The 16013-nt window shown below is 43.3% G+C and overlaps 1 protein-coding gene across 1 annotated transcript in view; it reads left to right on the forward strand.

Annotated features, from left to right (window-relative positions):
- GRM7 (glutamate metabotropic receptor 7) overlaps nucleotides 1-16013 on the forward strand; it is a 229659-nt gene that overhangs the window by 124135 nt on the left and 89511 nt on the right. The window contains exons 3-4 of the mRNA XM_068408860.1: nucleotides 10969-11110; nucleotides 11993-12147. Of these exons, the coding sequence (XP_068264961.1) occupies nucleotides 10969-11110; nucleotides 11993-12147 (297 nt within the window). The remainder of the gene's footprint in view (nucleotides 1-10968; nucleotides 11111-11992; nucleotides 12148-16013) is intronic.

Raw genomic sequence — 16013 nt, forward strand, 5'->3', positions numbered from 1 at the left:
ATCACTTAGAGGTCAATTAAACTTGGGAAGCAACAAGCAGAATAGCGTGTGCTAATTAGAGAGCAGTTCCCCAGAAGAGGGTTGGGGATGGTTCCTGAATCACACCACGACGAGACCTTCATCCTGCTAGAAGTATACAGGAGTAATGAGCGCATCTCTTCTGCCTTTGGGTGAGACACAAGGAACCAGAGGCAAAACATTCTGTTACAGAAGCCACCTTCCTTTCCTCTGACCCTCTATGTCCCCCAGCCTCATGTCCTGTTTTCTTTTGTTTTCCTACCAAAACATGAGCTGATCTTTCTAGCTAGGATAAGTGAATGCCAAATCCTGTTTGCTTTTGGGTGCTTACCTTAGAAGTTCTGTGTTCTGTCCCCATGCCTCGCTTTTTGTTCCCACTAGCTCAAAGCCCAGGAGCTCCTACCAGTCTCTTTTCATGTATCTTCTCTATTGCGGAGCCTTTGCAAGCCCAACACTGGGTTCTTGAAAGAATTTTTTTCATGTTGTAAATGTTAGTCTCAGGTGGAAAAATTAGAAAACAGGTTTCCTTCCAAAAGTCTACTTAAAAGGTTTCTAATCCTCCCTCCCTTCCCACCAAGGTTCATCACTGTGAATTGCTTCTCTCTGGATTTCTCATTCTTTGAAGAACTGACAAGTCTTTACTTGCCCTAACAGATATATAACAACCAAGAAAATACCATTAACTGAGAGAAGGCTAAAATGCTATGTTACCTCTCCAAGAAAAACTGAATTAGGAACATGGGAACACTCCGAAGTGTAGTTAGAAAAGCTTCATCATTAGAGATCATTTTGTGCTTGCGGTTTATAATGACTCACTACCCAGAGGTGGCATCGTTATTACTGGGGGGGAACTATCCCTGCAAGAACAGCACAGCGCTGAGCAGTCTCCTAAATTACAGCGTGGAGCTCCAAGAGGCAGCTCAGGCGACTAAAGCCATGTCACGGAGCACAGGGCTCTCTGGTGGGGGTGAAGGTTGCAGGAAATGGCTTTTTGCGAGGGAGCCGAAGCGGCCTCCCAAGGTGTTGGTTGTGAGCGGTTGGGCGTGCGGGCATTTGGGAGGTGAATAGCTGGAGGCTGGGAGGGGGTGAGCCTCGCTGCCCCCAGCCCCGGCGTGGTGGACACAGCCAGCCGGGACACTCCGTGGCAGGTAACAGGTCTGGCTTTCAGTTGCCTTAATGGCTCAGAGCCTCAGCGGGAGAAACTCGGGTTTGACTGTGTGTGTCTTCATCGTAGCACTTAAAACACTCCCTGTCTGCCTGGAAATATCAGTTTGTTCATTTCTTACCGACTCCCTGGAACCCAGTGTCCTTTCAAAGCGGTCACTGGGGGTTTTCAGGAGGTGGCCTCGCTGGGTTGCCCCCTCTCTGGGTTCTGGCACTGGCTGGGTTCACAAAACCCTCTGTAGCGCCGAGGTGCTTGGCGGGGCCAGGGGCTGCCTCCGCAGCCCGAGCGAGGCCATCGCCACGGACTGCTGCCTTGGGTTCAACCTGCAAATTTCAGTCCAGGACTTTGAATTTGCCAGTTTGGAGGATTTACGAGCCAGCTGCAAGACTAAGATGCTGAGCAGGTGTGTTGTGTTGAGCGTAGTTCTCGTTTGTATCATCGCTTGGCTGTACATTGTGCTTTTAAACGTGGTATTTTGGGGCTTTGTGTCTCTACCTGCAGCCAGAGGTTGTATCGCCTACGGTTGTTCCTAAAGGAACGGTGTTTTATGAAGTGTTCTGACATTATTGCTGAGAACTTTGCCTTTGCTATTTTTATTCACAATGCAGTAGAGCCGGTCCTAGTCTGACTAAATCAGACTTAAAAGACAAAAAAAAAAAACCCACAAAAGTGTTTTAACTGTTTGAAGCAGAAGTGGAACTTTTATTTTATGTTGCTTTTTTCTACATGGTCGCACTGTATGGCTCCAATGTACTTTTTGTAGTACAGGTTTTAGGAAGCCCATAAATCTCTAGTCCCTTCTGCTGCAAATACCCGGCCTGGCCGAGTGTGTTCTCCAAGGCTGTGGAGCAAACGTGGGTCCAGGAGCATGGATGGCTGTTGATCTAAGAACATATCCTCATTTTCTTTATTTTCTGTCTAGCAAACAGACTTTTCTAAATCTTTGAAAATGATGATCTTATATCATTCTTATTATCTAATTTGGTGTTCCAGAGAGAGTCTTAATTTTTTGTATATTGCTGGAGTTTAATTGCCATAATAAAGGACAATTTTTGAGGTGATAAAATGCACTAGGAATGTCATTAAATATGCAGCAAAGCTACGACACGATAGAATTAAGCATTAATGAATAACATACTAGAAATATTAGTCTGCTGTATCAGTTTAGGTCTTCTGTTCTTTGGTTATGATGAGGTCTAACATGAAAAAATGAGCCAATAAAGCAGCTTAGCAAAAATCAAATTTTAATATGATTTAGTAGAATCTTAATATATAGAAAGTTTCTGAGTTGAAGCTGTTGCATGTCCACAAGGATGCTTTCCCTGGGATGAATTGCTGCAGTTTCATGTTTTAATGTAATTTTACTATTGATGCACATCTTATTTTTACAATTGAATTATGATACTATGGAGATGGAATTTATGTTGTAGCCTATCTGCACACCAGTGCGGTTGTAAACTTCTTTTACTGGCATGCACAAGAACTCCATAACTCTTGGTAAGTAGGATATTAACTATTTCTAGTAAAGAAAGAAAAGCCTGATCCAGAGCCTCATTAGAACATTGATTTTTGACATAAGGACCCGACTGTTATTTATGGATCTCTCTGAGAGTCAGGTTTTTTTGACTTAAAGTTCTTTTTTCTTGAGGATTCTGCATACTCAATGCTGATTTAGCCTCCTCATTTTTTTTTTTTCCTTGAAATGTGATAACTTCATGCTCCTGAATTTTCCATTCTATGGATGTGTATTTGTTCTGGGTGGAGCTGTGGCTACGTTAGCCCAGCAAATGCAGTCAAACTGAAGTTCAGACAGTTCTTTCTGAATATGCCTGAGTCTATTTTAATTTGGAGGGTCGGAATAAATTAATTTCTTTCCATTTCTGGCTGGCAGGAACTTTTTTAACAGTGAGCTAATTTCAACAGATTAAAGTTCCTTTGTGCTGCATCTGCCAGAGCTGGTGCTGGAAGGGGTCGCCCAGGGGCATCTCCTTTGGGCTGTGTGTCCCTGCTTTAAAGAGGAGATGGATCAGTACTGGAGTCCAACCTTTGCTGGTGCATGAGTGCTTGAGAGCTGGTATATGTGTACTGGTGGCCTCAGATCACTTCCTGGCAAACTTTCTTGCCTTGATGGGACAGGGGAATATTAGAGGTTCAGGAATGTGGTTGGGATTTATTTTGCTAGTTTGGTTTACTGTAAATTTACAGGTTCACGAATGGGACTGGAAAATTTCCTACACTAGATTAACTCTACTGAAAATATTATTATTTCTCGCGTGAGGCTGATGACAAGTTCTGTGAAGTGGGCATTGGGGGGTTTATTCTGGTTTTTATTTCAAACAATACATGGGAATTTCCACATACAACACAGAATCACCTTAAAACCCCTACCTGACACACAGGCTCCTGCTGCGTTCACTCTTCTCTAAAGCAAACATGAGTCATGTGTTGACTTTCCAAGGATCATTCTTTGAAAATTTTGTGCCTTTTGTGTCAGTTGTTTGAATAACTCTTTTACCAGTGAGGAGTTTGACGGCACGGAAGCTGGCAGGCTCGGCTGTATTTCAGGAATATGAAATAATCTTTCTCATTCCAGTTCCTTTGGGGCGTAATTCTGCTTTATCAGGGAGATATCTTCCATTGAGGTATCAAAGTTTTCACATGGGGAGAATACCGACTTCTTTAAACTCAGCCTTCAGTGTTACTGCCACTGGTTTCTTTTTCTTCTACAGAATATATGAGGTTCAGAAGTAAAATTCATTGCAGCTAATAAATATATATGTGGGATATATAAGTATATGCCAAAACCCAGCAGTGACATATATAATAAAATGTCCACAAAAAGAAAAAAAATACTGTATGCCTTTGATGTTTATTTTGTTTCTTTCCCAATTAATTCCTCCCCTTTGGGCTATCCCAAACTTATGGTTTCTTCAGTACAAACCCGAACAAATGTCAGACCTTGTAATTACCCTGGAGCAGCCTTGTGAGCTGGTAAATCCATGGGGGGGAGAAAAGTCTTTAAGAGCAATCAGCTGCTTTCTTTCCAAAGGGAGGTGTGGGAGCCCATTGCTTTGTGTGTTGTTCCCGTAATTGTAATAAACATCCAGGAGGCCACTTTCAGCTGCTAATTTTAAAGTAACATATTAATCAAATTAATTGAGAGTTCCTTTTAATAATTAGCAACAGCAAACAGAACTTTCTGAAGTGATGTTTTCAGTATTGCTAAAAGTGATTCCCCCAAAAAGAGTATCTCTGTAGATAAATCATCTGAAAAAGTGTTAAATTGTCTCTTTTGCTACCTGATAATCCAATTAAGTGGTGATAAGAAAAATAGCTCTTGGAGAATTTCAGGGAAGCAGAATAATGTACTTAGTGTTGTACCAGAATCAAAATATCACATAATCACGGGTATCCATGGATACTGAAGCAACGCTTTGATTACTAGATACATCCATTACCCTTAAATACCAGAGTTAGGTGTTTAATGCCCTGAACAATTTACTGCCTGACTGCCTGAACTGGCACAGAGAATTCCCCTGGGGTTTTGCCTCTCGGAGGCACAGCACAGAACCTGTCAGCAGGCGAGAGGAAGGCAGCGATTGTAGTTTTAAGACTCTCTGTCTTCTTCCACATTCCTGTGTGCATTGCAACTGCTGCCACCCAGATGGCTCAATTCGCCCGCCCGTCCTCGAGCTGCCTGGGCACGGGAGCGTTATGTGATGTGGCCCCATCTCTGTCCCACGCCTGTGACATATGAGTGGGAATCCCATGAAAAGAGTCACCTGATAATCTTCTACAGTGCTCGTGCTGTTGGGACTCGCTCCATGCAGAATGGATGGGCTCGACGTTGTGCTTCTGCAGCACCAGGCCTTTTGTCACGGCAAGACGAGCACGTTGGTTATCTCACGGCGCAGGATCCATCATGAGGTTGAAGCCACGATTTCTCCCTCAGAGCTTTGACTTCTCCATTTGTTTTGCAGAGCCGGAATGGGAACCCTGGAAAAAAGCCTCCTCTGCAGAGAAGCTGTTGTGGGTCCTGAAGGCAGCCCAGGAGAGGGGCACGTGGGGCTCTTAGTCGTGTGGTCTGAGCAGGGTCCCCTGCCGCCAGCTCGGCTCTTCCCTTCCTGTTGCATGAGAGGATCCAGACCTCTTTCCTGGGCTTGGTAGTGAGAAAATAAAATGCAAAAGGGAAGAAGTAATATGGGCATTTGAAAAGCGCTTTGATAATGAGCCGTGGGAGTGTGATTGCTTAACCATGACTTTATAGCAGGGCCTCCAGCTCCTTCTCGGGAGGACACCTGAGCAGGCAGCACAAGGTGGGTATTTCGGTGTCTGCTTCCACTCCTGGAGCGTGGTGGGGCCGGGCTTGGTGCCTGCACTTGACCATCCATGCAACACTGGGTCCTTCTCGGTTGTGAAAATGCCACGTGATTCAAGAGGTTGAGGATAGGGGAAGTGTGAGCAGAAATGTGTCATTTTTTCATCTTTTGCAAAGATTAGTTGGTTTGTTATTTTTTTTTTCTTCTTTTTTTCTGTACTCACAAAATATCTTTTATATTATCAAAGTTCAAAACCAACTTCCTTGAATGTCTCAATACAATACTGTTTCTCACCAGCCAGGGAGAAAGGACCCGACTTCACTTTGCATTTTGTTTGTTTGCCAAAAAAAAAAAAATCTGGTGCTGCTGCTAATTTTGGTGGAAATATTGGCATTTCTGTGCTTCCTCAGGGTGCTGCCAGGGGTTGCAGTGTGGGGAATTTTAATACTGGGAACAATCCCAAATGATCGGGTCAGTTTGCCAAAGCAGCACAAACCACTGGGGAAACTAGAAGCTGTAAAACCAAATAATTTTTGGGTTATTAGAGGAAATGGTTTGCCTTGTTGTTTCATCCCTTTCATAGATCATTGTGCGTTTTCACGGCTTATATCTGGACAAAGGCGCATCTGGAAAGGCTGAACCTACCAGGTCTGTTCCTGGTGTTCCCATCCTCGATTTGATGTTATTACAGAAACATTTGCTGGCAGCAGGGAAGGATGAAAAAGGTGCCAAAGTTACATTTCTATCCGTAGCCTGGAAGAGAAAGGATATTGTTTCAAGGGTGGGGTGGTACAGAAGTGACTGCCTCATCGTTGTCATGACCATCTTTCATATACTGATTCCTGTGAATTTGTAAAGCTCCGTCGTTAGAGGAGTTAAAGGTTCGCTTGCAGGATTGCCTGAGTGATGTATCTCCTGCACACTGCCGTTCACATCTCTCTTAGCATCTCCAGTATCCATTGTTTTCATAGCAGTCTGTGCATTTGGCTGCAGGATCCTGGTTACCTGCTCTCTTCGCTCCCTAGGCAGAAATAACCGTAGCAAACGGGAGCCCTCTTTGTCACGGGCTGGTTTAAAGCGTGGTACTGCTCGTGGGGCCAGTCCTGGGACATCGGGGGGGGGCTGTGGTGCCACACAGACCACGGCTGCCCCATCTGGGTTGCAGGGCACGGCATGGGGTCGGCTCCCAGACTGCCATTAATTGCTGTAGCAGTTTGTGGCTAGTTAGAGCATTTGCCACTCCTCCAGTCCGTCAAGGGTAATATATTGCTGCAGAAATCCAATGACAAAGTCCTTAATTTACAACTTTCAGGTTTTTACCACTTAATTCCCTTGGAGGTTTTTACCTCAGGACCACTGTGAATTAACCTGAGAGTTTAAATAACTACGCACATGTTTCCTGTTATAAGAAGAATGCAGGAGGAGAATATGAAAGTTAAACTTATTCTATATGTGCCTTTTGGACAATATACACCCAGTTCCTTCCGCATCTCTTATTGCTAGGGAATGAAAAATGGCAGATTGAAACGCTTTTGTTCAAGCTCGTAAGCTGGGATGTTGTAGGCAGGAGCCAGTGTGGCTGGTACAGGCGGGTGGCTGGGATGGATCACCCTGCTGCTACAATAAGGGCTTGTACTCTGATGTCAGATGCTGCCTGACGCGGACTTGAGCAAAACAAAGCAAATAAAATAATACGCCTTGACCCATTTTGGTGACTGGGAGCACGTATTAGTCAATTTGTAATAGTATCACTTTCCTGGATGAGACACTAGCAGTTTAAAATCAGAATATCCATCAATGTGTCTGAATTGTGTTATCTGGGACTTGGCCCTCTTGCATCTTGCTTCTCTGCCTTTTTTATTTGCCCTTGATCTGCCTGGTATGGCTCTAGCTGTTCTGGTTCCTGATGTTGCTTCAGAGAGTGCTTCCTCGTGCTTGGCTTTCCTGCTGCTGTTGTATTGAAAGCATTATAGCTACCATACTGTAAATAAAATATTTGGGATTTAAGCATTGATATTTGCCATTTATCCATAATTCCTGCTTGCCATTTATCCATAATTGCTTTGTGCTGGAGGTGGCACAAAGGATAACAGGGTATCGCGCCAGCCACTCCGTTTGGGAAAGCTCTTGTGCCATCCTGGCTGTAAGAGCAGCTCCCCTCTAGCTCGGGCTGAATGCCCAGGGTCTGACCGCCGTACCCCACCTGAACGGGAATGCTAAAAAAGGAGCTCTGTTACCTCCCTTCTCCCATGGACAGCAGAGAAACTGAGAGCTAGCCTCCCAAAGGGAGTGAAAAAACCTCTATCACCAAACGGACCTGAAATCTGCCCTCCCAGATTCCATGCAGTTTCCTTTCTCCACCCTGGCTCCTCTTTTCTTTAAAAAAACCTGTGGAAATTACCTACTTTGAAGCTGCACATTGCATTAGAGACCTTTTTCCTCGCTGTTGGGAGCCTGGCCACAGCTGTCTCTCTGGCCAAAGATGCTCAGTTCAGCTCTAATCATTATCGACTCTAAGAAGATTGTTGGCTCCTCCAGCCAGGTGGTGGAGGTTGCATGACCCACACAATAGGGGGGATTATTGTCGGGGGGTTGCTGAGCTAGCAGCCTTCCCAATGATTCTAGCCTTTTTTTCAAGCACTTAAATCATGTAAGTCACAATTACTTGATATTAAATACTGTTTTTTTTAATAATAGTTTTACAACAACAATGTATCACCTGATATAGGGGTTTTTTTCCCCCTTTTATCCCTGGATACAGTGATTCTTTAATGTAGAGAGGGTCTCAACTACTGAAATATTGCTGTCATGGGTGCCACGTCTGAGACCCTTGTGCCCCCATTTCTCTCTGCATGCCTGGTGGGGTGGTTGTCCTCTGTGGTGGAGCAGAGGTCTTCCCCTCTCTGGTGTCTGGGGAAGAGCACCGGTGAGCATTCTTCTACCCTGACCTAAAAGGCTCTTAAAGTTACTTACTGGTGCAGTGGTTAGAAATCAGAGGGTGTTGGGGAATATTGCTCTGCGTGCCTGTCTGCTGGGGTCTGTCTGGGGCTGTAGTTCCAATCCTCTCATGAGAGACCCTGCTTTTTCTGCATGAAGGCGATGGAGGGCTAGGAGGGATTGCCAAGGATCTTCGCAGCAGCTTCACGTGTGTCTCAATAACAGCTCCATCCAGAATGCACAAGCCCTTTGGTCTCAGCACTGTAAAATATATCCTCTCCTCTTCTGCTGTGTCAAAGTGGGAGCCTCTTGAAAGGACGCCGTGGAGGGAATGCATAAATTGCCAAGTGACTAATCGTGGAGCTTTGTGCCAGTCTGTGGGTTGGGTTGGTTTTTTTTCCTCTTCTCTCAATGAATTTTCCAAAGTTGCCACATCCTTCTTTAACGAGGGAAAGTGGAGTCTCTCGTGGGAGATTCAAAGTAGCTTGGCTTGGAGTGATGGAGTGCCAGGGAGGGCGCGGGTGCTTTCCAGGAACAGCTCATAACTGTAAATTCTCCTTAGGCATGATGCCAGGACGGAGAGATTTTTCATCAACAGAGACACGCTGGTGGCTTTCCCTCGATTTCCAGCCGTCTGCGGGCGCCCTGCGCTTGGGAGGTGCCTTGGCTCTGCTTGGGGAGCAGAAATCGTGGGCTCAAAACCAGAGCTGGCGGGAGGCGCTTTGAACCAGCGTGTAACCCGGGCCAAATGGGGCGTTTGAGGAAGGCTGGGTAACTGCTCATGGGTTTGAGTTGATTCTGTCTCATTTTGACTGGGGAAATTAAAGAGAAAGAGCATTTAGGAAATGTTTAAACTTTTGGAACTTAACTAGCAATGAGACTTTCTTCATTTAAAAATTAAGTTTATGTTTAAATATCAGTATTGTTTTCTTTTAAAGAAAAACATCAGGTTGCAATAATTTCAGGTTGTAGTAATTGTAAAACAAAAGGAAACGTTCTGTGTGAGTCAGAGAAAAACTTGGGGGTTATAATTCTGTTTTATTCTTTCTCAGCCATTCCTTTTCTCCAATTTATTTCTTCCCACCGAAACCAATCTTTTTTCCCTGGAGTTTCTGGGTCAGCTAGTACCAACAGAGCTGGCCTAACTTCAGGCAACCTCTGCTTCTCTGTGTCTAAAATAAGGAAAAATGATCCTGACCTACTTTGTAAAGCGCTCAGGGATCTGCCGAAGAGCCACGTTTGCAATTTAAACCCATGTGTTGGGTCTTTATGAGTGGCCAGAGGTTTTCCTCCAGGTGTCTGTGTCTGCTTCGCCCTGGCTCAGGATGGTGATGCTCTCCTTCGGCAGGCTGCAGGCAGCGTGTGCTGGCGGTGGAGAAGCCGCCTCCTCCTCCTCTGTGTTCTTTCCCATCGAACACCTTCTCTATTACTTCATTTAACGGCACTTTTAAATCTGTATTTTAACGCCTATCTGTGAATATCTCCTTTGTCCTGCTGTCTTTTAATTACCTCGTCCCCACTGCTGTTCCTTATTATGCATCTCTGATACTTCATTAATTAACGCACTGTGCACTATACTGAGGAAGCTGGTATCTAAGATGCTATAAAAGATGAAAGTGTTTATCACCGAGAAACAAAATAATGAAGGCAAAAGTGTGTTTTCATCTGCCAGCAATGACAAGCAGAACGTCACTGGAGACATCATTTTTTTCGTTGTTTTTTTTTTTTTTCCCTAGAACAAGCTAAATAACTGTCATATGTGAACTGTGCTAAAACTGAGTATTTTTTTGGTACGGATGTATTTATCACTATTACTGTGCTGATACTATTTTTTTTCAGTGTAACCTGTGTATTTATGAGAAGTTCAGTTCACAGACCTGTAATTTATCTTGAGGCCTCAATTGCTTGGGCCGCTCCATCCCGTTTGGTGGTGGACATTTGAATGAGTAAGGATTTTCTTGGACAACCTTTGCTTTGCCAATATTTCAACTCCTTTACTGTTCTTGTTCCAGATAAGTTTTTTCAGTGGAAGCATTTTCCTTCAATATGCTGCAGCTTGCAAAATTAAAAAGAATCTCAGCTCTTCACTGAGATAAAGTTTGTCTAATACATTGTCAAGATCAGTTGCCTTTCAGCCTGTTGTTATTATTTTCTAAATCAGTTTAAGCTTGTTCAAGTTGTTGTTTGTTTGTTGTTGTTTTTTTAATCCCTCTACTACATAATATAAATAATATTTGTTTATTTTGCTATTCTATGATACTGGTTTTGCCCATCTGTTTATTCCGTGACCCTACCCAGGCATGCAGACTGTGTGTACCCCAATAAGTGATCTGTACAAAAAAAACCAACAAAATTGTACGAATCCCTCAGAAAGCTTGACGTGAAGATTAAGTGCTCCGTAAGGGCAGCGATCTGATCGGAGAGTTTCTCTTCTTCCCGGGCTCCCCTTCCAGCCGTGTGTATTTCCCACTGCCTTTCCTGTGCTCACCAGTGACAAAGCCCTTTTCTTCTTTCTTCTTTGTTACACAGGTGGGCTCTGCATTGCTCAGTCCCTGAAAATCCCCCAGGATCGCAAGGACAAGACCATCGACTTTGATAAAATTATCAAGCAGCTCCTAGAAACTCCCAATGCCAGGGCCATCGTTATTTTTGCCAATGACGAGGACATAAAGTAAGGATGACTGGGGGAATTAATTTGTTTGTGCTTGATAGCTATGCAGAAAAGAGAAAGCAAGTAAGAATACGAGTAATGAAGTGGAAATGTCTGTTGGTAAGAGCAATGTGGGGAGGGGGAGTTCACCCTGGGGAGGGCAGCACCGGGCACGGCGGTGCCGCTCTTGCTGCCCTGGCCCACGTGGTGCCCCAGGCTGTGCATCGCTGTGGTGGGGGGACGGGAATGTTCACCAAGGTCTGAAAGCTTTTCCTGTCATAGGGTTACTCATGCATTGGAAGGCAGACCTGGCCTTGCCTCCCAAAGAGACGTTAAGAAGATGCCCCTCTCTCCAAGCTCATACTGCTATCATTAATTCAGAGTCTATTTTATGGCAAGTGATGGTTACTAGTGATAAAATGGCTTGGATGCTCAAGGACTACCCACATAAGGTGCTCAGGGTTTAACCACGTACAACTTGCTCATAAAATAATATAACGAATATTTTAAAAGCGTGACTCTCATTTCTCACTGGCCCGTGTTCCATATTCTGTCTCCAGAATTAAATTAGCTTATAATTGTGATGGCATTGTGAATTGCTGAGAGGCTCAATTAAACAAAATGAGACACAAAGAAGATAGGATAAAGTTTCAGTAAAGTCAATAGCAAAACCGTAAGTTTTAGTGGAATCAGTATGTCAGTCTTAGGATGTCAGGGGAAGGAAAAGAGGGGTCCAATCTGTGCTGCATGGATCATGATCTGGTGTGTTGTGAAACTCCTGAGCTCTGTTGGTTACAGGAATGTGCTATTTCTGTTCATTCTGCAGTTGCAACACACCATTTCCCCCAAGCAATTGTGTGTTTAAATGAAATTAATTAGTGAACAAAATGTTCTCTCCCTCAGGCAAATCCTCGCGGCCGCTAAGAGGGCGGATCAAGTTGGCCATTTCCTCTGGGTGGGCTCGGACACGTGGGGCTCCAAGGTGAGCCCGTTACTGCAGCAGGAGGATGTCGCCGAGGGAGCCATCACCATCCTGCCCAAGCGAGCCACCATAGAGGGTAAGAGCTCCCTTCTGCTTGACTCTCTCTCCTGCTTCCTGCAACGCTGGTTGTACAACAGTGATCACCCATAATTTTTTCTCATATGTGTTTTATGAATAAATGTGTATTTATTTATGTATGATACAGAGTATAAAGTCCATTGAGTAAGTCTTCATCTCCTGAAATTTTCCTAAATGTCTGTGTTCCTCATCGGAAAACTACATTATTTCCACAGTTGAGAAGCTACCAGCAGTTATTTATTACAGGCACGATTTCAGAGCTTATGTTAAGCTGTGGTGATATGACAGGGCCTTTATCACTTAGAAGAAAGTAAACCAAAATAATCTTAACATATCATGTATGTACATAGGAAGAGAAAATCTTTTGCAGTTCTTGTGTCCTCTCTGAAGCAGTGGATAAGTTTTCTACTAAAGAAGGAAAAGTTCATTTTTAAATCAGCAGTTTCCATTTAAACTTAGCTTAACTTCTATTTCATTCAGACCAAGCACTATATGTGTTTATACCTATTGCTTGTGTGCTTCATAAATATATGTACTTGTACATATGCGTGTGTATATAAAAATTATGGGAAACTTTTTTTACGTAATCCCTTTGTTCCTCAACATTTCTTTGTGTTCTGGACTGTCTGTGTCTGATCTTTCCTCAATTTATTGTCCCTTCTGTCTGTATAGATGCTTGACTATCCGAATGGCTTCCTCTGGGCAAACCAAACTCGCCGATTAGAGTCTGTGTTCTCTATAATATGAAAAGTTCTTTACTAGGGAGTCGCTGAGTAAAGAAAACACACTCCTTGGTTGGCACGTGGCTTTGTGTCGGGCAGGGTCTCCGAAGAGTCCTTGAACACATTGCCCATATTAAAATAGGTTCTGGTGTCTTCCCTTATTGGAAAACCAAATATTTCCATTCACTTTTCCTATGTCTACACTGCCACCTCATTAGTTATTCTTCTCAGGTATGTAATATGCTTTCTCCTTCCCTGGAGGCATTTTCGCAGGTTATTTCTCCATAAATAGGTAAAGTTGATAGACAATGAAGTGTTTTGTTTCTGAAAACCAGGATATTTTAATAATCTTTTTCGCACTGTCTGTGTTCATCCCTGAGGGTGTCTGACACAGAAACGAAAAGTCTGCCAACAGTACACAGGAATAAAAACTTTCCAAGTTTGTTTGTTTTAAAATGTTTTCCTTGTATAATACACATTGGACATAATGGGAAACATGATGTTTGCTTTTGGACACAGTAAGTTACAAAAATAGAGTGGAAGGGTTCAGGTATAGAAAGTCAGTTAAATATTTAACAGTTACAAATATCAGTGTATTTAGTGTATCTGCAAAAAAAATACGTCCATTGAGCCCGCAAATGTCATCTTATTCAGTGAATATATTTGACTATTGCCTAAAAGTTGGCGAGTTGTGTTTTGCACTTGTAGTCATGTAGATTGCATGATTGTTTGTGATGCTTAAATGACATTTTGCCTGTGCGTATAGTTGTGTTCATTCTTCAGGAGCGGGTGCCACAGAGCAGATACAGATTTTGAGGTCTGAGAGTTGCATGTTGCTTTCCGGAAAGGGCAAAACACGCAGCCAGAAGTAGGTACTGAGCTTGGTGTGAAAGGGGAGGCAGAGCCAAGCGTCCCAGAGCAACAGTTGTGCTCTCAATAGCAAAAGTTTCCTGGCTGCTCTGTGACCGCTCAGGAAGGTTCAGGCTGGTTCTTACCTTTTTCAGTCCCGTTCATCCATCCCTAATTGCCATCTGTATCTGCCATCTGCTTGGCCCTGTTAGGAGGAAGAGTAAAGGGGTGGTTAAGAGCACAGAGCAAATTCCCATTCTCCTGAAGCAGTTTGCCAGAACTCAACATTTCCCCTTTCACACTGGTTTTGTTTCTGTTCCATCCACGAAGAGAAACATCCAGTGAAATCTGTTACTTACAGCAACAAGTAGTCCTTAGGTATTAGCATTTCTTTGCATAGTGAGGCTGTTATCCATATGGATTGTCTGCCTTTCTTGCATTTAGGCTGCTGTATGTTGTTTTGTTTTTCCTTCTGTTGTAGTAATTTCATTTGGCTCTGAATCCAAGAGAACTGGGAAGAGACATTTTCACGTTACTCTTTTATCATCCAGCAACGAGCATCTGCTGCTTAAAATTTAGTAATGCTTTTCTTTTGATGAATACATAAAGTAAATGAAATAAGAAGCCTTTATTTTCCCTATAAATTGATGGAAACAAACTAAATGAGCAGAATGGAACTCGATTTGCCCTGAAGGACCGTGTCTGGAGCAGCATCCCCGCCTAGCAGTCTCCTTTTGTGCAGCGGTGCTGCCGCCTGCCCCTGCGGCTCACGGGCTCCAGGTCAAGGCAGCAGTTAAGCACCAGCTTAATTCCCACTGGATTTGATGAGAACTTTGGATGAATAATTATTTTCCTCCTCAAGAGCATCTTCATTTTTTTTCTTTCCTTTTATCACTGTGTTAAGTAGTATTTGTAACATGTCAGAAAAAGGTTCCTAACAAACTTCACTGGAAACAGAGAGCAGTGCAGCTCCCATACCTTAACCTGAAATACGTGATGCTGCTAGCCTCTTCTCACGCTTCGGGGAAAAATGTTAGGCTAATAAGCCAGGAGATGTTAAATTGCATTAAAAATTAGTGTGCCTGCATGTTCCAGTGCATATGGTACACTTTGGATTATCAGATTTTTGACATCTGTGAAGCTATTGGTCACATAACTCATAAACTGAAACAGTCATTATATAGAAAAAGACATTTTTCAGCTAACACTTCTGCCCCAGCCGTGACTCTTCCGTGCAAAATACAGACGTGAAATGCGGGTGTGTTGGTGTATTTGCACCTATCTACATATGTGCCATGTGAAGCTCCTATTTTTAGTAACAGTGAGAATATCCCAGCAGCCTCCGACTCCACAGAGAGTCTAAAGCGCTCGGTTTCTTCTAGAATCACCCCCCAGATACGCAGTTATTTGTCTTGATACTTGATGGCACTCTTGGGACAAAATTTTCTGTGCCATAGTCCCATGGGGTGATTTAGGAAATCATTACATGAACTGCATTCATTCATCTTAAGTCAGTCTTAATATAGCCCGATTGTGTTTGATGTAATTATGCTGAAAGGATAAAGTTGCATCTTGTTTGCATAATTGCAGTAGACAGGGAGCCAGGGGAAGTGCACACTTAAAACGTGTGTTAGAAACAAGCTCTGTAGCCAACTTAACCACGTATCAACCAAGCTGAAAGGCTTTTCATATATTGTATTCTGGTTATTGTCACTTCGAACTCTTCCAAGCCAAGGTTGTGATGGTGTGGCCTCGTGCTCACACAAGATTAATAAAACTTCAGTGCAGTCCTGGAACTCAGCGGATGCTCAGAGGAGTAAGCACAATGTGTTGCATGGCAGAACTGCACGTACCTGTGCTCACGGATGTAAGGGCTTGCAGTCGTATGCCTTGTTTTGAGTAGGCTTTTACTCAGAGGATATCCTTGTAACATTTTTGTGACAAGGTGTAATATAACCACAGAGTGTTAGTGCTGGAAGATGAGAAAAATTAAACAGTTTAAACAACAGACAAAAGATATATTTTCTAACTGAAGTTTTAGTGAGATGTATTATTATTATTATTACTATTATATTAATTTCACAATACAGAAACGATGAACGTCCGTGGCTCTGCATGCATTTGACATTCATTAAAACAGCAACATGAGAGAAAAAAACTTGCAGAAAATCTTTCTTCTCCAAAATGCATTTGGTGGGATTTTACCTGCTGCTGCTTTGTTCCCCAGAAGCCTTTATTCTTCTTCATTCACCTGAACAGAAAGATAAACTTTGCCCATGGGGGAGATTCCTGT

The sequence above is a fragment of the Nyctibius grandis genome, chromosome 10 (assembly GCF_013368605.1).
Source record: "Nyctibius grandis isolate bNycGra1 chromosome 10, bNycGra1.pri, whole genome shotgun sequence".
NCBI classification, from domain to species: domain Eukaryota; kingdom Metazoa; phylum Chordata; class Aves; order Nyctibiiformes; family Nyctibiidae; genus Nyctibius; species Nyctibius grandis.